The 25,162-nt window shown below is 32.8% G+C and overlaps 1 protein-coding gene across 1 annotated transcript in view; it reads left to right on the top strand.

Annotated features, from left to right (window-relative positions):
* The window catches only part of LOC127727839 (transmembrane channel-like protein 7), a 28,739-nt gene extending 4,283 nt beyond the window's left edge, over positions 1-24,456 (top strand). Inside the window, exons 4-14 of the mRNA XM_052234952.1 lie at positions 2,003-2,175; positions 3,304-3,437; positions 5,057-5,209; positions 10,914-11,058; positions 11,537-11,665; positions 13,157-13,231; positions 15,687-15,800; positions 19,472-19,677; positions 20,846-21,028; positions 21,954-22,032; positions 24,083-24,456. Coding sequence (XP_052090912.1) covers positions 2,003-2,175; positions 3,304-3,437; positions 5,057-5,209; positions 10,914-11,058; positions 11,537-11,665; positions 13,157-13,231; positions 15,687-15,800; positions 19,472-19,677; positions 20,846-21,028; positions 21,954-22,032; positions 24,083-24,145 — 1,454 coding nt within the window. The 3' untranslated portion in view covers positions 24,146-24,456. The remainder of the gene's footprint in view (positions 1-2,002; positions 2,176-3,303; positions 3,438-5,056; positions 5,210-10,913; positions 11,059-11,536; positions 11,666-13,156; positions 13,232-15,686; positions 15,801-19,471; positions 19,678-20,845; positions 21,029-21,953; positions 22,033-24,082) is intronic.
* Positions 24,457-25,162: the final 706 nt, after the last annotated feature.

The raw sequence follows: 25,162 nt of genomic DNA, 5'->3' as shown, positions 1-25,162 counted from the left end.
TAATTCGAAAATCTCTATTTTCAGGCACAGGCTCATATAAATTTGACTTTTGAATAACTGTAATAAATCTGATAAATCAAATGAGTGTTCCGTTGCTTTTAAAACTTATTATATTAAATTCAAGAGTATTTAAAAAGCAAATTTTTGCAATATTTAAATTTTTTAGGCCAAAATCTTGACAGTTGAAAATATTTGATTTAAACGTCAAAAATAAACATCCAAATTTCAATATTAAAATGGCCCTAGTTTCTATAATATATATCCTATGGCCATGAAACTTGGCCAACTATCTTATAATTGCCTAAGCTTAGGTCATGCAAAGTTTTATTAAAATTGGTCAAGTCTTTCTATCCTATTAGGTCCAAGGACACAGTTATCGTCCTTTGGTTTTCGTTGTCTACGAATATAGTCCCTAGTGTGAACAGTGTATAACTTGCATTTTTTTTTGATACACTTTCCCAATTTATTTCTTGATATTTTATGCATGAAATATTAAGTAAGGGGATGAAATTACATGTTTAAAAAATTTGGGTGCTGAATCTTTTATGTTAAGTAGTGATTTGGTCCAGTTAAAAAAGGTCAAAAAATTAGAATGTCTGAAGCTGTCAAACTGAATTTTAGCCCCCCGTAACACAGAATTGTCAATATTTTGAGTTAGAGCTGGTAGAAGTTTCTATAATTTTGATATTATTTGTATCAATAGTAGTACACTACACTGTAAAAATCTTTTTGAGATAGAGCAGGTGCGATTTTTTTAATTTGAATTTATTGTCTAAAATAAATGCACTACGAAATAACTGTGTTCTCGGGCCTATTGGTTCTTTATTTGTGTTCGTTGTCCTGCACTAGATATCTAGGCTGATCATCTGCTATTGTTTTGTAGGTAATTTTGGTTCTAGTATTGGTTCTTTATTTGTGTCTGTTGTCCTGCACTAGATATCTAGGCTGATCATCTGCTATTGTTTTGTAGGTAATTTTGGTTTTAGTATTGGTTCTTTATTTGTGTTCGTTGTCCTGCACTAGATATCTAGGCTGATCATCTGCTATTGTTTTGTAGGTAATTTTGGTTCTAGTATTGGTTCTTTATTTGTGTCTGTTGTCCTGCACTAGATATCTAGGCTGATCACCTGTTATTGTTTTGTATGTAATTTTGGTTCTAGTATTGGTTCTTTATTTGTGTCTGTTGTCCTGTACTAGATATCAAGGCTGATCACCTGCTATTGTTTTGTAGGTAATTTTGGTTCTAGTATTGGTTCTTTATTTGTGTCTGTTGTCCTGCACTAGATATCTAGGCTGATCATCTGCTATTGTTTTGTAGGTAATTTTGGTTCTTTATTTGTGTCTGTTGTCCTGCACTAGATATCTAGGCTGATCACCTGCTATTGTTTTGTAGGTAATTTTGGTTCTAGTATTGGTTCTTTATTTGTGTCTGTTGTCCTGCACTAGATATCTAGGCTGATCACCTGCTATTGTTTTGTAGGTAATTTTGGTTCTAGTATTGGTTCTTTATTTGTGTCTGTTGTCCTGCACTAGATATCTAGGCTGATCACCTGCTATTGTTTTGTAGGTAATTTTGGTTCTAGTATTGGTTCTTAATTTGTGTCTGTTGTCCTGCACTAGATATCAAGGCTGATCACCTGCTATTGTTTTGTAGGTAATTTTGGTTCTAGTATTGGTTCTTTATTTGTGTCTGTTGTCCTGCACTAGATATCTAGGCTGATCATCTGCTATTGTTTTGTAGGTAATTTTGGTTCTAGTATTGGTTCTTTATTTGTGTCTGTTGTCCTGCACTAGATATCTAGGCTGATCCCCTGCTATTGTTTTGTAGGTAATTTTGGTTCTAGTATTGGTTCTTTATTTGTGTTCGTTGTCCTGCACTAGATATCTAGGCTGATCATCTGCTATTGTTTTGTAGGTAATTTTGGTTCTAGTATTGGTTCTTTATTTGTGTTCGTTGTCCTGCACTAGGTATCTAGGCTGATCACCTGCTATTGTTTTGTAGGTAATTTTGGTTCTAGTATTGGTTCTTTATTTGTGTTTGTTAGATGGGTCATCCTGTTGAACTTGTTCCTGTCATGTTTCTGGTTATCAGTGGTTGTCATACCAACAGCCATAACATTTAACTACAACAACATCTCGCAAGATTTGGAGTGGATGAACTTCATTGATGGAGAGGTAACTATAGGTACCATATAACTGTTAATTTTTCTGTAAATCGTAATTTTTCCAGTACATGTATTTGGCTATCTTTTTCAGTTGCAAAATGTCAAATCAGCAGAGACATGAAAGAATGAAATTATAAATGAAAGGGCTTACTTTTTAAAGCCACCCCCCTCCAAAAAAAAAAAGTCAGACAACTGTATTGTTTGAAGGTAATTTATTATCACTGAACCTGGTTATTTGACTCCATAATTTTACATCAATTTTTGTTTAGACAGACATACTGATGTCAGCCAAACAATGTCAATTTGACTGAAACCATCAATTGACTCTTTATAGATTATCTAGAGAGCATGATAATTATACAATAGGAGGCATCAAATTTAACATCATAATTTCAACCAGATGTTGCTGAGGATTTATACATCCAGCACAGCCAAAGGACCCCCCCCCTCCCCCCCTTTTCACTTGAGCCAGAATTTAACTACCCAACAAAAGACGTCCTGGGATGATCATATTTCTATACCCCAGTTTAACCCTTTGGGTAATTAATGGATAGATAAACCGTAGAGAGTGAAGAGCTACAAATCATTTCCTTGGTTTTTGTTATTGTGATAACTATTTAGTGGATGGCCTTTTCAATGAAGGAGTGATGGGGGCTTGGAATATTTTCCACAAAAAAATAATTTTCAAGATTTTATGTAAATAACTAATTGATCCTGGTACTGAAGAAAATAATAACTATTCCCCTTGATTTTACTCAATGCTCTTGTAAAGCTGTTTATTTAAAACTAACGACATTTTTCCCTGAAAAACGGATAAAAATGAATATCAAATTTGGCATATTTTTGCTCTGTGATTGATTCAATCCCAAAAGTTTAAATGGACAGAAAATAATGGCAATTTACAAGTACAGATATACAGGGGTAGAAAAAAGAAGATTAAGCAAACTGTACTTTTTAAGTTGCAAAAATCCCTAAGATCATCATGAAATGTAAAAAAAGAGTGAAAATTACATGCCCAAATTTCCTTCCCCCCATCCCCCCAAAAAAGGGTTGCTGTTGATATTTGTAACTTTCTAGAGAAAATCATAAATATAATGAAGCTGACCTTATAGATGGCATGTATGTTTTATATTTGTAGGGAGCTATTAGGGAGACCTGGCTGTTTTATGGAGGTTATCCAGATGTCATTGATGGAGTGTATCACATTGCACTGGCCTATTTAATGATGATCCTGGTGACATACTTTGGTAGTCTGTTTGTTATTCTCAATAGGTAAGATATTTTAACATGTAAAGGTAGGATACCTGCTCCAAACTGAAGGTTGTTCATCTTTGTTATTCTCAATAGGTAAGATGTTTTAACTTGTAAAGGTAGGACACCCCCTCCAAACTGAAGGTTGTTCATCTCCATACATCTGATATTTCTACTCAATAGTTAAGAGTTTTCAGTTTAGGAGGTGGATATTTCAGCTCTAGACATGGGTTATTTGAACTCATAAGGTAGGTGAATTCAACTTAGAAGGTAGTGCAAATGACCTGGGTGTAAGCAATTATAGGCCACAGTAAAACATTCAACTAAGAGCAAAACCTTTACTGTAAGACCGCTATAAAAGGCCAGATCAGGACAAAATGTGAAACAATTCAAACTAAATAACCAACGGCCTGTTTTATGATAAAACAATAAAAGAAAAACGTTTGGATAGTTCCAACATTAGGTATGATAGTTCTGTCATCGGGTAAGATAGTTCTAACATCAGGTATGATAGTTCTAATATCAGGTATGATAGTTCTGTCATCGGGTAAGATAGTTCTAACATCAGGTATGATAGTTCTAACATCAAGTATGATAGTTCTAACATCAGGTATGATAGTTCTAACATCAGGTATGATAGTTCTAACATCAGGTATGATAGTTCTAACATCAGGTATGATAGTTCTACCATCAAGTATGATAGTTCTACCATCAAGTATGATAGTTCTGACATCAAGTATGATAGTTCTGACATCAGGTATGATAGTTCTAACATCAAGTAGGATAGTTCTAACATCAGGTATGATAGTTCTAACATCAAGTATGATAGTTCTAACATCAGGTATGATAGTTCTAACATCAGGTATGATAGTTCTAACATCAAGTATGATAGTTCTAACATCAAGTATGATACTTCTGACATCAGGTATGATAGTTCTGACATCAGGTATGATACTTCTGACATCAGGTATGATAGTTCTGACATCAGGTGTGTTAGTTCTGACATCTGATATGATAGTTCTAACATCAGGTATGATAGTTGTTACATCAGGTATAGTGAAAAAGAGATAAATGGTACTTCTGACATCGAATAGGTAAGTCTGGCATCAGGTATGGGAAATCTCACATCAGGTATGGTAAATCTGACATCACATAGGGTATATCTGACATCAGGTATGATAATTATCAGGTATATTTCTGTTTATTCATATATGTCTTGCATTTAAAAAACTCGATTGATGTATTACATTACCATTATGAACTATTATTAAAATGCATTGGTTGTAATGAAATACTGTGATTTCCTAGTTTAATAAAAACTGATAAATCATATTCCGATAATTTCAGTACTCTGACGTCATAAAATAATAGGAGTTTTCAAGACATTAGTGATGACGAAATTGGGAATGCTTAAAAAAAACATATAGTTCCTTGTATATTATACTTTATTTTCATTAAAAACCTATGGTCAATGTAATAAAAAGAATACCTAATCAAAGAATTCAAATAATGAAAATATTTAACTCATGACCAAACAACACTTATATTTAACTCTTGCGAATTCATGAATTAATGCGTTGTTCAGTCACTCGTTGAATATTTTTCTATATTTGAGTTATTCTATAATTATATTTTATTAGTTTAGGAGGATCGGATAGACCAAAATCAGCTACATTTTCTTCAAGATTTAAGTTTTCATCAATACTATTTTCTTCCTGGGACCATGGTGTTACATCTTCAGATGCCTCAAATAATCTAAGTGTGGGAATAGCTAGTGTTCGTGTTCTGTTCCAGTCAATAATACACATTCTATCAACATTGATACACACAAACACACACACAGTATAACATCAACAGAAGCCTCAGATAATCTAACTGTGGGAATAGCTAGTGTTCTCAAGGTAAGCTATGATCTGCTCCAGTCAATAATACACATTCAATAAAACATTGATACACAAAATGATAGAATTTTTGATACTACTTGAAAATATGATTGTTTTGAGTTGTTTTTTGTCAAGCCTGCAACATTTCGCAAAAGCGAGACATAATGATCCTAGATTCCACGTTGTAAACATTTAGGTTCAGTCTGTGGAAAAGTGTTTTTAGACATCAATAACTCTGTCAAATTTTTATGGACTTTTATGGATTTTTTATGACCAAAAGATAGTATCCAGAGGAAAATTTTGAAAATATTTGTTTTCATTTTTCCATATTTTAGTGATAAATGGAATTATTTTTTTTTTACAGTTAACATCAGATTCAGTTAAAGTTAAAGTTTTTCAGTCAGCAACAACTTTGACAGAACCTTTTTGAAATTTTTTTTTTTAATTTTCTGTATTTTATTGATAAAAGGACTTAGTTTTTTGCAGTAAACAAGTAGATACAGTGTAGGGTAAAAGTTTGCTACACATCAATTACTCTGTCAAACCTTTATAGAACTTTAATGATTAACATGATTAAGAGAAAGTGTCTAAAACAAAATTTAGAAAAGATTTTTTTCATTTTCAGTATCTTGCTGATAGATGATCATGACAGGACTTAGTTTTTTCCAGTTAACAGGATTAAAAATTTTTTGACATGATGAATTTGTAAATCCTCATTGATTATTATGAAACCTGGACAGAAGCTTATCTTCAAGACCAAGAAATAGCATCTAAAGAAAAAATTCTAAATTCATAATTTTACTGATAAATGGACTCTCTTTTTACAGTCAACATAATACTTTTACACTGACAGCAGCAATTTTAATAAGAAATATAAATAAAATGAAAATTTTACTACAAAGGTGGTTGTTGTCTAAAAAATTGTCTCCAATGCTATACATTTTTTGTACCCCGCTAAAACATGCGTTACAGGGGACATAGAAGTACTAGGCGTCTGTCTGTGCGTCTGTCCATCCTGTCTTGTTAGCGCCCTAAAGTGTACAATTCTTGCCAGATTTTCATAAAACTTATATCATGTGTTTATGTTAGCAATGTCTTGGACAATTCGAAAATCAGTGTCGATCAATTATTTTTAAAAGAGTTATACCTCTTGGAAATATTAATTATATGGAAGATTAGCGCTATGGCATGTGTACAATTCGTGCCAGATTTTTATGAAACTTATTATATCATAGGTTTATATCTGCAATGTCTCGGACAAGACCTAAATTCAGTGCTGATCAATTATTTTTAAAAGAGTTATGCCCCTTGGAAATATTAATTACATGAAAATTACATTGTAAGCACTCTTACTTGTACAATTTTTGCCATATTTTTATAAAATTTATATTAAAGGTTTATATCAGCAATGTCTGAAGAAATTTTTCGATAGTCAATGCCGATCAAATATTTTTTAAAGAGTTATGCCCCTTAGAAATATTGGTTTTATCTGAAATTGCATTGCATTTGCTCTCGAGCCTTCATTTCTCTAGATATTTATAAAAAGTTTTAAAGAACAAACAGAAAAAGGTTATTTTTAGTTATTATTGGACAGATAAAATATGTGCAATGAGGGGGACATTTAAACTTTTATTTAAGTACATGTAATAACTGCATTAAAGATATATTTTTGATGATCAGGATAATACTTCAGAAGATAAAGCTAAAGCAAAATCTAAGAAGAGGAACAGGAGAGAAACATATAAAATAATTTGTAGTAGAATTCTTGCCTGGGGAATAACCATGTAAAATATTTTAATGTTTCGTTTGTTTATTATTTGCTTGTAATGTTTAACTTCTGTTCTTTTTTAGTAACTGTTTTGTTACATTAAAAATGTTGTTGTTATTGGTTTTAAAATATTGCAGTATTAAGTGATGGATGTAAATGACATTATAAACATTTTTGCTGAAGTTCTAGAAAACGTTTTATTAGACTTTTCATACACTTATTGTTTAAAACTTATATTTTTCTCATGAATGGAATGGAACATTAAAATCTTTTAGTCATAGCTTTTAATTTCAGTCACCTGCTTTTTTTTTTTCTACTGGAAAACAACTTATTAATTACATGAATAATTTTTAAACTTCTAATATTTAGTGGGGAACCTATTTATAGAATTTAGATATAGTGTTTAACTTTCTTGTTAGGTATTTACATAATAAGTACTTTACTTGATGGGTGCCACATGTGGATCAGGATCTGCTTACCCTTCCAGAGTACCTGAGATCACCCCTGGTTTTTGGTGGGGTTCGTGTTGCTTAGTCTTTTAGTTTTCTATATTGTGTTTTGTGTACTGTTATTTGTCTTTTCCATATATAAAGGGCATAACTCTAGAACAGTATAAGTGATTCTACCGTATTTCGTTTTTTTGCCATGGCATTGATTGTGAGTTTGTTTTTGATTTATGAGTTTGAATATCGCTTTGGTATCTTTGGCCTCTCTTTTACATATATATCATTGAAATACTGTTAATTCAGAAATTATTACCTGAATTTATTATTGCAATTTCGAAGAATGAACAAAAATGTGAGATTAATTATTGGAAAAACTTTATACAGACATATATATCAGATATCAGAATGCGAGCTCTTATTATTGCTATACTCAAGGAGTCAACTTATTCGCATTAATAAAAACCTCAAAATAATTTCTGAATTTACAGTATAAGATTTATTTTCACATCAGTGCATCTAGTTACAAACAGAATATAAGGCCTTGTTATAAAGCTAGGTATTCTCAAGTCACTTTGAAATTTGAGTATGTATATAAGGAAATTGTAAGGTAAATGTTTATGGCATGTTTCATTGACATTGTAAGTTGCAGAACTATTTGGTAAGTGATAAGGTAAAGGAAAATTTTTTGGGTTTTTATGCCTTTGCCGCAGCAGAGGGGGTATTAAGAGTTACCCTTGTCCGTACGTACGTCCCAAAATCAGTTTCCTTTCTCTATGTTATGAAACTTATACACAATGCTTATTACATTTTGTACCACAAAACAGAGATTAAGTTTGAATTTGGGTGGTGTTACTTTTACCGTTCTAGAGTTATGCCCCTTTACAAATAGAAAAAATGCTGAATTTTTTGTTTCCTTTCTCTAACTTTAGTTTGCCTCAACCAAATGCTATTAAATTTATACACAATGCTTATTACTACAAAACTCAGATCAAGTATGAATTTCGGTGGCGTTACTTATACCGTTCTAGCATTATGTCCCTTTATATATGGAGTAAATTGCTGAATTATTAGCTGACAGGGCCCAAAGGGCCCCATGTGAGCTTATGCCATCACTTGGCGTCCGTCGTCTGTCGATTTCTGTCGTCATCTGTCGTTATAAACTATTTTAAAAATCTTCTCCTCTGAAACTACTGGGCCAAATACCTTCAAACTTTAAATAAATGTTCCTTAGGGTATCTAGTTTATAAATGGTATCCGAAGTTTTGATCCATCGACAAACATGGCCGCCATGGCTAAAAATAGAACATAGGGGTCAAATGCAGTTTTTGGCTTGTATCTCAAAAACTAAAGCTTTTAGAGCAAATCTGACATGGGGTAAAATTGTTCAATTGGTCAAGATCTATCAGCTCTGAAATTTTCAGACGAATCAAACAACCCATTGTTGGGTTGCTGCCACCGAATTGGTAGTTTTAACAAAATTTTGCAGTTTTTTGTTATTATTTTGAATATTATTATAGATATATATATAAACTGCAAGCAGCAATAATGTTCAGCAAAGTAAGATCTACAAAAAAGTTAATTTGACCATAATTGTCAATTGACCCCTTAAGGAGTTATTGCCCTTTAAAGACAATTTTACACAATTTGTTCATCAAGTTTGCTAACATTTAAAAATCTTCTCCTCTGAAACTAGTGGGCCAATTACCTTCAAACTTTAACTAAATGTTCCTTAGGGTATCTTGTTTATAAATTGTATACGAAGTATGTATTCATCGACAAACATGGCCGCTATGGCTAAAAATAGAACATAAGGGTCAAATGCAGTTTTTGGCTTATATCTCAAAAACTAAATCTTTTAGAGCAAATGTGACAGGGGTAAAATTGTTTAATTGGTCAAGATCTATCTGCCTTGAAATTTTCAGACGAATCGAATAACCCATTGTTGGGTTGCTGCCACTGAATTGGTAGTTTTAACAAAATTTTGCAGTTTTTTGTTATTATTTTGAATATTATTATAGATATATATATAAACTGTAAGCAGCAATAATGTTCAGCTAAGTAAGATCTACAAAAAAGTTAATATCACCATAATTGTCAATTGACCCCTTAAGGAGTTATTGCCCTTTAAAAACAATTTTACACAATTTGTTCATCAAGTTTGCTAACATTTAAAAATCTTCTCCTCTGAAATACAGGTGAGCGATTCAGGCTCTTGAGAGCCTCTTGTTTCTTTTCCGTTCTCTAACTTCAGTTTACCTCAACCAAATGTTATGTAGCTTATACACAATGCTTATTACCACAATTCAAATTATTCAATTACCCTATGGTAAAAACAAATTATTTAAATGCCCAAAAAGGCGCAAGCCAGGGCCGACCGTGCGAGGGCTGTATAGCCAGTCAAGGTCGTTAAAAACTCCCATCATCATCATATTACCACAAAACTCAGATCAAGGTGTCACTTTAACAGTTCTCTAGTTATGTTCCTTTATAACGTTATATGCAAGCTGGGGCATCATCTGTGTCCCATGAACACATTCTCCATTTATTTCCCCATAGATTTCTGATGAGTAGTTTGTGGTACCATTGCATTGTGGTGCTGTATGGGTAGTTTCCTGGCAGGATATGAGTGTGTAGCTTCTGTCTTACACTATATTTTCAAAACCTCAAACTTGGAATGGGGCTATATTGATCACCTTGTCTGTACGTTGTTCAACAAATATGTTTGTCATATAATACTTTTCTCAGAAACTATTGAACAGAATGACTTCACATTTGGTCAGCAACTCTACAGTGATAAGTCATAAAGTGTGAGCACATTTCAGATTTTTCAGATACCTACTTCCTGTTTGCCAAAACTTTTGAATTTTTCAAAATGTAGAATTATCTTTAAATGTTTCATCACACATTTTTCAAATACTAGTCAACAGAATAACATCATATTTCATGTATTTGGTCAGTAGCTCAACAGTGATTATTTGTCAGAAGCCTTCTTCCTTTTTTCCAATACTTTGAATTAAGAGGGGGTTTTCTATGCAGAATAACATGTGCATTCTTGTTTTGTTATTATACCCCACTTTAAAAAAGTGGGGGTATACTGTTTTACCTCTGTCTGTCGTCCATCCATCAGTCCGTCCATCCGTCCCATGAATATTTTTTGTCGCATCTTTCTCAGGAACTACATCATTAGGATTTCTGAAATTTGGTTTCAGGGTTTATATAAGTCAGCTATACAGTGTGATGCGTTTTCAGATTCATCACTCAATAACTTCCTGTTTACCGAACACTTACATATTTTTACACTATTAAAATTATCCAGTTGCGGCGGGGGTATCATCAGTGAGCAGTAGCTCGCAGTTTCACTTTGTTTTTCCTCAGTATTTTGATTTATATATATTTTCAGTATTTTGATTGGTGGAGGATGTGGTACCATTGTATGGTTGGTACTGTATGAGAAGTTTTCTGACAGTAAAGATTTCCTGAGCGTGTACCTACCATCTATTATCTTCAGTTTGATCAACATCCTTATACCACTGATTGTTTCCATGGTATTGATTTATATTTTTTTTTTCGTTCTGTAAATCAGATGAAATTGCATCATCAATTTCTTTTCAGAATTGTTTGCAATTGTAAGATGACTTCTTTGCTTTATAAGCCAGGAGCCTGTAATTTAGTGGCGGTCGTTTGTTGCTGTCATATATCTTGTTTTTCGTTAATTGTTTTGTACAAACATTCCTTAGTTTTCTCCATTGAATTGTTTTACATTTGTCATTTCTGGGCTTTTTATAGCTTACAGTGCAGTATTGGTTTTGCTCATTGTTGAAGGCTGTATAGTGACCTATAATTGTAAACTTCTACGTCATTTGGTCACTTGTTGAGAGTTGTCTAATTGGCAATCATAAAACATCTTATTTTATATCATATTATATTATTTAAGAATCTGAATAAGACACTCTCTTTTTTTTATTGCATGGGAGAAGGAAGCTTCATTAATTGAAATGCCTCTTGCATATATTTTTATTTCAGTTACCAGCTAAAATAGAACATTATTCCAGTGGGAAAAAAGAGCTGCTTATTACACTGTCAAGAATCTTTATCCTTAGAATGGCTAACTTGTTTGCTCTTATTGTTACACTCTACAAAAACTCTACAGAAGTAAGTTATATCTGATAGAATATTATGTGAGTGGGGAGAGAGCTGAGTATTACGCTGTGAAGAATCTTTATCCTAAGAATGGCTTACTTGTTTGCTCTTATTGTCACACTCTAGATCACTCTACATAAGATCTACAGAAGTAAGTTATATCTTATAGAACATTATATGATTTGGGAGAGAGCTGCTTATTACACTGTCAAGAATCTTTATCCTAAGAATGGCTTACTTGTTCACTCTTATTGTCACATTCTTACATAAGATCTAGAGAAGTAAGTTATATCTTATAGTACATTATGTGAGTGGGTAGAGAGCTGAGTATTACGCTGTCAAGAATCTTTATCCTTAGAATGGCTTACAGTACTTTTTCGCTCTTGTTATCACACTCTAATAAAACTCTACAGAAGTAAGTTATATCTGAAGCATTAGATACAGATGGTAAAGTCATCTTTACCTGACCCAAAGGGTTGACTGGGGTATAGAAATATGGTCATTTATTGGTCTTCTTTCATACAGAGGTAAATCCCTTGCCAAAGAGGGGCTTCAATTGGACTGTACAGTTCTCAGCAGTCATAATTGGGATGTTGGATAATTGTCTCATTTGCAATCATACGACATCTCCTTATTTTATGTTAAACATGATGCCTTTTGTAGTGAGAGTCACTCTGCACATTCAAGAATCCTTGCAACAACTCTTTGAGAACTCTATAGGTGCAAGGCAAAGTTTCTGTCCCTATCCAACATACCATTGTTTCCTAATGGCAGTCCAAACTAGCCGCCCTTAATCCCTGTCGTCCCATCATGCATAACCAACCTAGTATATTTATTGCTAATAGTTTCTCGTCCAGAATTTGCATGAAATATTTGCCACTGGACATTAAGCAAGCAACAATCAATTATTTTTATCATCTTTACATGATTATGTCAAATGTTTCTTAAATTTAAACAAATGTACAAATTTAATGGTGTTGCAGAAATTGATAACAGTGAAAAAAATTAAAATTGTACTTCCTGGAAATTTTCTCAAAGCAATTAAATGTATTGTATATAGATAAAAGAAGATGTGGTATGAGTGCCAATGAGACAACTCTCCATCCAAGTCACAATGTATAAAAGTAAACCATTATAGGTCAAAGTACGGCCTTCAACACGGAGCCTTGGCTCACACCGAACAGCAAGCTATAAAGGGCCCCAAAAATTACTAGTGTAAAACCGTTCAAACAGAAAAACCAATGGTCTAATCTATATTAAAAACGAGAAACAAGAGACACTTATGAACCACATCAACAAACAACAACTACTGAACATCAGATTCCTGACTTAGGACAGGAGCAAACAATTGCAGTTGGTTTAAATGTTTTTATTGGTACCAAACCTTCACCCTTATCTGAAACAATAGTGTAACATCACCACATAGTATGCACAGATTTTGTTGTTTTGACATTAGTGTCATAACTTAAACACAATAACATCATTTAATGAATTATTTTACAGCTAACAGGAGGGTGTACAGGGACTGTGATTGGACAGGAATTTTACAAGCTGGTTATTATGGATACAATTGTGCATGTAAGTAATTACTGTATATTTAACTTTTATCTTGCTGCAGTATGGTGCTATATAAAAATGACTCAATCAACAACAATCAGAAATTTTGTTTATTTAATTCAAATATGAAAAAAAAAGTAAAAAGGAATTGCTGATATCATGGGACTAAATGTAGAAAGGTTTATCAAATTCAATCAATCAAATCATCAAATCAAAAGCTTTATTTAAATTAATAAAATATGCAAAACAGTACAAGCTTTTAGAATCCACAGATACTTCAATAAACACAAAATACATACATAAGACATATCATGCACAATAATTTATACTTTTTTTTATGGTTTACATACAGTAGACCATGTGAGTTATTGCTACTACATGGTGTTTGTTATACATCAGTAAACATATCATTTAGGCCACACCAAATCAATTTTTTTGTTTGTCTGACTCCTACTGTCAAAAAAGGACAAGGGCAAAACCGCATGGGACAGGGGTTTAAAGGGAAAACAAAATTTCTTTTTTGGGGACATTGACAAACGAGGTATCAATTTGGCATGGGCTTGTCTTTTTCTTGAGACATCATATGATAAAATTGGAAAAAAACTTTGCTAAAATATCCTTTTTAAAGTCTTTTCAAATGTTTGTTTGATGTTGATTAGCCAACAAATGTAGCCATCTTGGCCTATTATAGCTTCTGATTGGCTGGGATTTGAAAAACATCTTCCCCAGAACCATTCAATCAAAGGGAATTAAACTTTAATTCTTTTAAAGGTTCTTAAAAAGAGGAGTTTCTTTGGTGGCAACTGGGAATTCAAAGTGGCTGTCAGCAGAAGTCAAAGTTTACTTTGAAACACCAAGGGAAATAAGATGTAGATTTTATATTGAGAACAGATGCAGTGAAATAGATTCAAACTAAGTATGGGTTTTGATCATTGTTGAAGGTCATACTATGACCTATAGTTGCTGGTGGAGAGTTGTTTGATTGGCAATCCAATCACATCTTATTTATATATTTGGGAAGAGTAAAATTACTTAAGTCCTTATGAGAAGTTCAGATTATCTCTAGCAGGCAAAACAAAAAACCAGTCCAGATTAGTATGTTCCTACATTTAGTAGTTATTTAACACTCTCCTCAGCTATGTTGGCATTGTTTTGCCAGGGGAGAGATTCAGGTTTGGGGGGCTCTAGTTTGTTTTTTGTCGAGCCTGCGACTTTTGTCGCAGAAAGCTCGACATAGGGATAGCGATCCGGCGGCGGCGGCGTTAGCTAACTTCTTAAAAGCTTTATATTTTAGAAGATGGAAGACCTGGATGCTTCATACTTTGTATATGGATGCCTCATGTTACGAAGTTTCCGTCAGTCACATGTCCAATGTCTTTGACCTCATTTTCATGGTTCAGTGACTACTTGAAAAAAAAGTTCAGATTTTTTGTAATGTTAAATTCTCTCTTATTATAAGTAATAGGATAACTATATTTGGTATGTGCGTACCTTGCAAGGTCCTCATGCCCGTCAGACAGTTTTCACTTGACCTCGACCTCATTTCATGGATCAGTGAACAAGGTTAAGTTTTCGTGGTCAAGTCCATATCTCAGATACTATAAGCAATAGGTCTAGTATATTCGGTGTATGGACGGACTGTAAGGTGTACATGTCCAACTGGCAGGTGTCATCTGACCTTGACCTCATTTTCATGGTTCAGTGGTTATAGTTAAGTTTTTGTGTTTTGGTCTGTTTTTCTTATACTGTATGCAATAGGTCTACTATATTTGGTGTATGGAATGATTGTAAGGTGTACATGTCTAGCTGGCAGGTGTCATCTGACCTTGACCTCATTTTCATGGTTCAGTGGTCAAAGTTAAGTTTTTGAGTTTTGGTCTTTTTTTCTAATACTGCATGCAATAGGTCAGCTATATTTGGTGTATGGAATGATTGTAAGGTGTACATGTCTAGCTGGCAGGTGTCATCTTACCTTGACCTCATTTTCATGGTTCAGTGGTCAAAGTTAAGTTTTTGAGTTTTGGTCTTTTTTTCTAATACTATATGCAATAGTTCAACTATATTTGGTGTATGGAAATATTTTATGATCTATATGTCAGTCACGCAGGTTTTATTTGACCTTGACCTCATTTTCAAGGTTCATTGCTCAGTGTTAAGTTTTTGTGTTTTCGTCTGTTTTTCTTAAACTATAAGCAATAGGTCAACTATATTTGTTGTATGGAAGAATTGTTAGCTGTACATGCCTGCCTAGCATGGTTCATCTGACCTTGACCTCATTTTCATGGTTCATTGGTCAATGTTTAGTTTACTTGGTTAATGTTAAGTTTATGTGACAGTTGTAATAAAGCTTTATATTTAGGACTATCAACATAATATCAATGATTAGTAAAGAAGGCGAGACATTTCAGCGTGTGCACTCTTTGTTATAGTAATATTTGCCATTATTTGATTTGTATGTTCTGTGTTTACTTTTCAGGCGGTTGTAAGTACTGTGATCAGTATAGCAAAGTATAAATGGACCAAAGAGAAATCAGAGTTTAATATTTCATCAGCTGTATTGGTTTTGATCTACAGACAGGGATTAGTCTGGGTATATTGTTAAATCTTATATATATCTTGGGCTGGTCATGCGTAACAATGGCAAGTCCAATGAAGCCAAAAAATAATGCATGAAAAGTGACTCAAAGTTAGTTTTAAATTTCATAAGAGTATAAAATCAGCAGTGCCATCTATCCTAACCATTTTACATATTTTTGATCATATGATCAAAATTGGGGAATGATAAATCTGTCCCAAAAAAGGAAATACATGTCCTTATTTGATAAAGAAAAAGGTTGGGAGCAAGAGAAGCTAAATATTGAATTTTGTAAATACATTCTTAGTGTTACAAAATAATTTTATCAGAACTAGGAAGATTCCCTCTTTATATTGATATTGTTACCCACATGTTTATGTATTGGCACCACCTTGTAAACTCACAAAACTATAGACATCAGCTTTCAATGAATATCAGACAGGAGAGGTAGTTACAACCAATTCCTGGTATAGTACAATTAAATTCTTCAGCAAGAAATTAAATTTTGATCTCTCTGTTTGCCAAAAATATAGCGAAAAAAAATTAAGAGGTTGCTAAAATAATGCCTCAAATTTTATAAAGCATTGGAAAACTATAAGAGATTCCATGTCTCATGGTGAGCACAGCAAATTAAAAACCTATTTTAATTTCAAACTCAACTATGATTTTGAAAATTTTGTTAATATCAAAAACCAACAGAAAAGATTCACATTGTAGATTTAGACTAAATAACTATTAAAGTAACCATATTCTCAGAATAGAGAGAGGTCGTTAGGAGAGAATTATGGATAGTCTAGGAAAATTGGTTGTAATACCTCATCACGATAGAATATGCAAGTTTTGCTCACTCAACACAGTTAAAGATGAAGCTCATTTCTTATTTACATGCCCTCTATATAATAATATTATTGTCATCTTCATAAACTTTAAAAAAAAAAAAAAAAAATTCTTTGAAAAATTCTTTGAAATCACTTGATCAATTTCAACCAAACTTAAACTGAATCATCTTTAGGGTATCTAGTATTAAGTTATTACTTTTTGTTCCTATCAACCAACATGGCCATGTGGCTAAAGATAGAACATAAGGCTTAAATGCATTAGTTGTCGAATGTTTTGAAATCCATATTGATAGATAGAGAAAATCTGATGGGGCAAAAATGCTCAGAATGTTAAAATTTACCTCCTTCCCATTTCCACCAAAATTTTCCTCTTAACAGTTACTGCCCTTAACTGAAATTTTAGGCCAATTTACGTGGTTTTGCCTATTATCTTGAATGCTGTAATAGATCAGTAGAAACTAAACAACAAAAATGATCTACAATATAAAACCTACAAATAGATATAAGAAGATGTGGTATGAGTGCCAATGAGACAACTCTCCATCCAAGTCACAATTTGTAAAAGTAAACCATTATAGGTCAAAGTACGGCCTTCAACACGGAGCCTTGGCTCACACCGAACAGCAAGCTATAAAGGGCCCCAAAAATGACTAATGTAAAACCATTCAAACAGGAAAACCAACGGTCTAATCTATACTGACTGACTTTAAAAAACGCAACACTCATTTTGTAGATTTTCTCTACTAAATGAAGTTTGATTCTCATACAACTACTATTCAAGCTTACCATACTTCTTTATCTTTAGAAAAAATCAACATCTGACTTACCTGTGGTTATTGAACATACCGGATTATTGAAGTCGCACGAATTTCTGAAAGCGAAATTTGGAACCCATAAAAGATTTTTTCATTTTTTTTTCTTTGTGAAACAGTTCTTTCAATCCTTGGCCACACTTAATCAGTAACAAAATGTTGCATCTCTATATTGCCATGACTAAAAAACAGAATCAGCCCATAAGAATACTGCAAACAGGAAAACGTGAACGTGCTGCAACCAGACAATTTGACGTCAGAAACTCGTCATACTGTCCTTCCGACAATGATACCGGTAGACGGGATTTTGTGAAGACCATCAATGACCAGATCAACATGTAGTGACTATGCAACGTCAATAGAACTTGATTACGCAACGTCATTTGCAAGACATGTTTACGGCCGCAACGTCAACTGCTAATCAAATTGCCGAATGCCATTGCGCACAGATTCATGCCATAAATGTTTCCCATAAACTGAACTGCCAAAGAATCGACTGCATAAAAACATTTAAAGCCCTAAAGTTTCAACCGTATAATTGCCAAAACCCATTGTAATGGATGGAATAACGTCAAAATCGGACTGTGCAAAAAAGTACCAAAAACCTACCGATAACAGTTGGTTGACCATTCTGACAATCATTTTGGTGTTTGTTACAGGCAGTCATTGTTTTTTACGGTGACACGTTCATTGGTAAGGGTAAAACCAGGGTTTCAGTGTATACCACATGATTTGAACATTGAAAATGACGTAATAAATTCAACTTTCGAACTGCCAATTTTTTTTAAACAATGAAGTAATGAAAGAAATTTCTGTTCATAAGTTTGTTTATAAAAAAATAAATATTTGAAAATGGGAATTAAAAAGAATAATCTAGTGTTGCGTTTCTAAAGTCGGTCAGTATATATAAAAAACGAGAAACGAGAAACACTTATGAACCACATCAACAAACGAACACCATGAACATCAGGTAATAGTCCAGTATGTTCAAAACCACTGAATGTCTCTTGATTAGAGTTATTGTTTTTATACAACTATTTTTTTATTCATTTTTGAGTTTTTGACTATCTTCTTCAAAAGTATTATAGATTAGTAGAAACTTTAAACAACAATAATGATCACCAGTACCAGACCTAAAAAAATGCCTATATGATAGAAACTATTGGATGACTGTTTACTGGAGTTATTTCATTAACTTCTTATCTACCACAGGCACCTTAGATTAACTACCAGAGATAATTTGCAGTGAGATACTCCAATAAAATGTTTAATTAACCAGTAATTAATGTATAGAATTAAAAAAATAAAACATGCATTCTACGATTCTGAAAAGCTGCCCCAAATGGAAATGAAAGGTGGGGACTTATTAAAATTATTTGTCCATGTTTTATTATCCAGTTTGGGTTCTTCATCCTTGGAAGACTCTATCCAGTTCTGACAAACTAATATCAATCCCTATACTTCTAACTTCGCTTTCGTCAATATCGGATTGTGTAAATCATTCCAATTCTTCACTTTCGTCATCCCTTTTCAAAGAATGAAGCCCATTCATCTGCCATTGATCCAATCACATTCCGCAAACACTAACACATGTAAAAGTCAACATAATTTAATGCAAACAATTAACTTTTAAAGAAAATAATAAACTGAATTTCATCAGTTTATTTTGGGATTCCCCAAAGGTTTTGTCCAATCTAAAGCGTTTTAACAGTGGTATATTTTACGGAATTATCCATCAACACGACTGCACATGTGTTTGTTTACAATGAAAATATCATAGAACATAGAAGTAAAAACATGAATCTTGAAATCTCTTGAACTTCATTGGGTTGCTGTCTCATTGGTGTAAACCTCATTTCTCCATCATATCCTTTTTAATAGAATAATATCACATATTGTATCAATATAAAATGATAAATGATTATGGGATGACTGATTCAGGCATCTGTTGTTTATATTCAGATAATTCTTTTTCATGTAAATATTTTAGCTTGATAATCTCATTATAAGCTGTCTTCTGTAACTTACATTACAGGTAGGAACTATAGCTTGCCCTGTGATGCCACTGTTGGGTGCCTTGTCTAGTCTGGTCTTCTTTTTCCTGAATTATGCCATAATTAAATATACATGTAAACCACCCATCAAGAGATGGAACCAGTCTCGTAACACAGCATTAATTATGGGATTCCTGCTGACAACTCTTGTGGTTATTATAGCACCTGTATCTGTAGTTGTTGGAAGGTAAGGGAGATAATACATTTTTGCTTATATTTCTGCTGTTGATTGCCTGACCTAAAAAATTCCAGCATAGTAAAAACTCAGTTTTTATCAGTCATGTGTAAAAGAGTGTCTTGTTTGATTTCTGTCATTACTTTAAATGCTCCATTGATTGTATTGCTGGTGAAATAACAATAATTTGGAATCAAATATTTGATTGAAAATAAACAGTACTGTTATACATATTGCAGAAAAAAGAAAAAAAAGTATTAGCTTTGGAAAAAAGCTACCCAAAATTCTTAGAAAGTCTTACAAGGACAGTTGTATATATTTAATCTGCACTTGTTCAATATTTAAAGAAATAAATATTTTATAGGAAAAGTTAATTGCAATATTCCAGTGAAGATAATTAGGGTTTTCAATTTTTCCAAAACTTAAAACTCACAAACTCACAAACTCTACAGACCTTCACTCACTTGGAAACAGTAAAGAGAAGTCGATTCAGTTTGCATGTATAATGACTACATACAAACCTTCCTCTGTTGTTCATTCATTTTGCTTGATCAAAGTAGGAGGTGTAATCAAATAAAAAAAATGATTTATTTGTATGTTGAACAGATCAAACAATTAAAATATTATTTTCATAAACATATTACTGCATGCTTTCTATGACTCATTTAAACTTACAGTATTACACAAGAATTGTTGCTTATATCAAACAAGCTTTTTGAAAAGCTTTTACTTGTTTTAGTGTTAGAATGTAAGTGAGATAATAATGTATTCCTTCTGAAAGCTGCAGCTCATTTGAGTATTTATGCTGTTTGAAATGTAATATACATTGCTGCTGACAACTTTGCTGTTTATTGTAGTGTATATATGTTTTAAATCCAATCCTTGTGATACTGCTTATTGTTAATCTAGTTGAAATTCCTGGTTGAAAATGTTTGTAAAGGTTCATTCAATAAAACAAGGTTAGAGAAGTACTGCCAGGTAATTGAAAACCAGAGATTATGTTCTGTATAACCCATATGAGGCTATTATATGTTGCCTTTGCTTAATAACATTGTAAAGAATTTCATGCTTTCTCTCTTCATATAAAACATAATGAATGTTAATAGCAAATGATTCTTAATTAGAGTCTATAGGTTATATTGTTGTACTAATTAATATCGTTTAAATATTCCTCTTTTAGTCACCAAGTTATACAGCTTGGCCAGACTTCAGTCCCTGGGAAATATTGTGGTCCATTCAGTGACAAGAAACCAACAGAAGCCTATGGAAAGTTCAAAAGACAACTAAACCTAGATATAGTAAAGGAGATCCTACAATGGCTATTGTCTGATTCAGTTCTCATTCCTCTCTTTCTTATCCTTGTGTAAGTAATCTTGTTTTATTATTTCATTTTACATTTACTGGCTACATTAAGTGAATGGATAAAAGTGCCCTTACATTTACTCGCTACATTGAGTGAATGGATAAAAGTGCCCTTACATTTACTGGCTACATTAAGTGAATGGATAAAAGTGCCCTTACATTTACTGGCTACATTAAGTGAATGGATAAAAGTACCTTACATTTACTGGCTACATTAAGTGAATGGATAAAAGTGCCCTTACATTTACTGGCTACATTAAGTGAATGGATAAAAGTGCCCTTACATTTAGGTTAGGTAACAAACATGAACAGTCCTTGTTTCTTCTTCTTCCATTTTTCTAAGTTATCTATTACCATCATCCATAAATATTTCGAAAATGTTTAAAAAAATTATACAGTATTGAATACTCAGTTGATCTCATTTGACAAACCTTGTGCAATCTTTAAATGTTTAAAATCTTAATGAAAACATCAGGCTAATGTTTGAATAATAAAATCATCAAAGGATGTAAGATTATAGAAAAGCACTTTGTTTTATTAGCATTATGGAGCTAAAACCTACCACCTTGCTGCAAGCTAATAATGTGAGAATAATTTAATTTGCTAATCTGAACTAATGATTGTCTATAAGACATGTTAATCCATTAATTTAATCTAGCAAGATCTCAGCTGCGAAAATGTTAGCTCTCTTAAATGACCCAAAACCTGTTGTCTGTTTTATAGGGAGCACGAAAATGTACAGAAAATGGTAGATACTTAAATCAATATAGTTTGTTATATTTGAGAATGAGAGTTCAGTCTTATTGCAGTTGGTTTATCAATACAGTCATATTTGTTAATTTTTAAAATTGTCATTAGTTTTATGAAATGAGACAGTATTTTTTTTGATAATTCCATTTGATAAGAACAAAATTCATTTGTTTCAGATCATTTTTGAGCTACCAGAGAAATATGTTAGCAGGGGAGAAACAACATCTTCTTCTACTCCAGGCAGAACTTACTTATGTATGTACTATCTTAATACAGGACCATAATTTTTGTCTCCCCTTACAGGACTGCAGTTGTCTCCTCTTAAAGGAATACTCTATCTTAATACAGGACCATAATTGTTGTCTCCCCTTACAGGACTACAGTTGTTGTCTCAGCTATCTTACAGAAATACAGTTGTTGTCTCCTCTTAAAGGAACACTCTATCTAAATACAGGACCATAATTGTTGTCTCCCCTTACAGGACTGCAGTTGTTGTCTCAGCTATCTTACAGAAATACAGTTGTTGTCTCTTAAAGGAATACTCTATCTTACATGACTACAATTATTGTCACTCCTAACAAAATTGTTACTGAAAGCTACATATAGGTGTGTTTAGTGACATCAACAGAATGTCACTGAAGGCTACATATAGGTGTGTTTAATGATAGTAACAGAATGTCACTGAAGGCTACATATAGGTGTGTTTAGTGACATCAACAGAATGCACTGAAGGCTACATATAGGTGTGTTTAGTGACAGTAACAGAATGTCACTGAAGGCTACATATAGGTGTGTTTAGTGATAGTAACAGAATGTCACTGAAGGCTACATATAGGTGTGTTTAGTGACATCAACAGAATGTCACTGAAGGCTACATATAGGTGTGTTTAGTGACAGTAACAGAATGTCACTGAAGGCTACATATAGGTGTGTTTAGTGACATCAACAGAATGCACTGAAGGCTACATATAGGTGTGTTTAGTGACATCAACAGAATGTCATTGAAGGCTACATATAGGTGTGTTTAGTGACAGTAACAGAATGTCACTGAAGGCTACATATAGGTGTGTTTAGTGACAGTAACAGAATGTCACTGAAGGCTACATATAGGTGTGTTTAGTGACAGCAACAGAATAAATTATTTGCTCCTGAACCTGAAAACATTCTTATTTTATATGAATAAAAGGAGATGTTGAGTACAATGAGACAGTAAATAAAGATATAGAGAAGTTAACGTATGTATGGTCTTAAAAAAAGTGTCATACAACATGCCAAAACAGGTTTTGATTAATTCTAACATACACTATCAAAGATCTGACATAGGATATGACTAAAGACAACAGCTGATAAACAATAATAGGATATGACTGAAGACAACAGTTGATAAACAATAATAGGATATGACTAAAGACAACAGTTGATAAACAACAATAGGATATGACTAAAGACAACAGCTGATAAACAACAATAGGATATGACTTAAGACAACATCTGATAAACAACAATAGGATATGACTGAAGACAACAGCTGACAAACAACAATAGGATATGACTAAAGACAACAGCTGATAAACAACAATAGGATATGACTTAAGACAACATCTGATAAACAACAATAAGATATGACTAAAGACAACAGCTGATAAACAACAATAGGATATGACTAAAGACAACAGGTGATAAACAACAATAAGATATGACTAAAGACAACAGCTGATAAACAACAATAGGATATGACTAAAGACAATAGCTGATGTTGTAGTATTCTGTTGCCATTAAACTCTCTTGTTAGCAATAAGAGATTTGTCATTAAAAGATTTAATATAAAGAGTGCAACTTAACTGTTCAGGGAAATTCTTTATTGGCTTAATAGACTCTAGAGCCCTGTATCAAATACCTGAGTATGAATTACTTGTTGTTAAAGTAATATAGATAATACTAACATAAGGAAGTCTCTCAACACAATAGCTCTAATGGATGAGCTTTTGTTAGTTGAAGCCTTATTAATTATGTGAACTAGTGGAAAAAAAACTTAGACAAATTGAAAGTAGGTAATGCCAAAATACATTATAAACAGTGCCTGGTTATGACACATAGCCTGACCAGTTCGTTCCTTCGAAGACCTTCTACAGAGACAGAGACAGAATGATGTATTGATATTGTCCTACTATATATATATATAATTTTATTATCCTCCTATGGGATAGTATATGACAAAGCATAGACATAAAAAAAAGCATCAAATAAATTGTGGAATTTTTATGTTTAAAAATATAATACAAAGAAAATTGTTTTGTACTTGTAGGAAAGAGAAGATAATCGACAACGAATGAAAAAAATGCAAGAACTTGGAATCATGTGGAACTAATGACTTTTGTGGATCACTTGAATTTGAGAGAGAACTGCTTTGAACATTAAACTCTACACATTAATTAGCATGGAATTAAGAACTTGGACTTTCTATTGAAGACTGGGGACTTCAATGATATTCAGTCACTACACAATACTGAACTGTGTAGTTTTTTTTAGCTCACCTTGGCCTTCTGGCCAGGTAAGCTATTGCCATCACTTTGAGTCTGTTGTCCATTGTCTGTCGTTTTTATTTCAAAATCTTCTCCCACAAACCACTCGATGGATTGAAAATCAAAATTGGCTGCTTCATCTGTCCTTTTTTGGAGTTATTGCATCTAAAATGATGTTTTGCAGTTCTTGCAGCTAAAAAACTAAAGATTAAAAGTATAATTGCAAATATGATTATCGTTACAAGTTCTTTTTACCTGAAAATTTTGAGAAAATCTAAAGATCCTATATTAAGTTATTTCACCTGGATTTTTTTAGGAATTTATATTAGGCTTTGAGTGTTCCTGATGAAGTTAAATCCAGAAAAGCACTTCAGATGCATAGAATTTACAAAGTTTTATTTTTTTGATAATACTGGGTTGATACCACTGCTGGTGGACTTTTAGTTCACGAGGGTGTCATCTGCTCAGTAGTCAGTGCTAAGCACTGACATGATTTATAATAAACATTTCTTAAATTGTCAGTTTATAAATTTATAAATTATTAAGAAACTAAGGTTACAACTCCCTCAGGGAAATTTGACCTAAGATTTTGGCCATCATTTTAAGGTCCCTTTTGGTCATACAGCTTTTCACTTGTTTTGGTACTTATACATCCTTGGCTACCAAATATTTGGCTTTGAGCATTCCTGATGAAGGTAAATCCAAGAAAGCACTTCTGACACATTAAAATTTACAAAGCGTTATTTTCATTTTTTGAACAGTTTTTGACTGTTATCTTTAAAACTGTAGGAGCTAAGTTTAAAAGTAAGTCTAAAAATAATCAGCATGACAAGATGCATCTACCCTGGAAATTGGAGAAAAAT

Source organism: Mytilus californianus, unplaced genomic scaffold (genome assembly GCF_021869535.1).
Source record: "Mytilus californianus isolate M0D057914Y unplaced genomic scaffold, xbMytCali1.0.p SCAF_2, whole genome shotgun sequence".
NCBI lineage: Eukaryota > Metazoa > Mollusca > Bivalvia > Mytilida > Mytilidae > Mytilus > Mytilus californianus.
The sequence above is the reverse complement of the archived record's forward strand: the minus strand, read 5'-3'. Positions and strand labels throughout refer to the sequence as shown.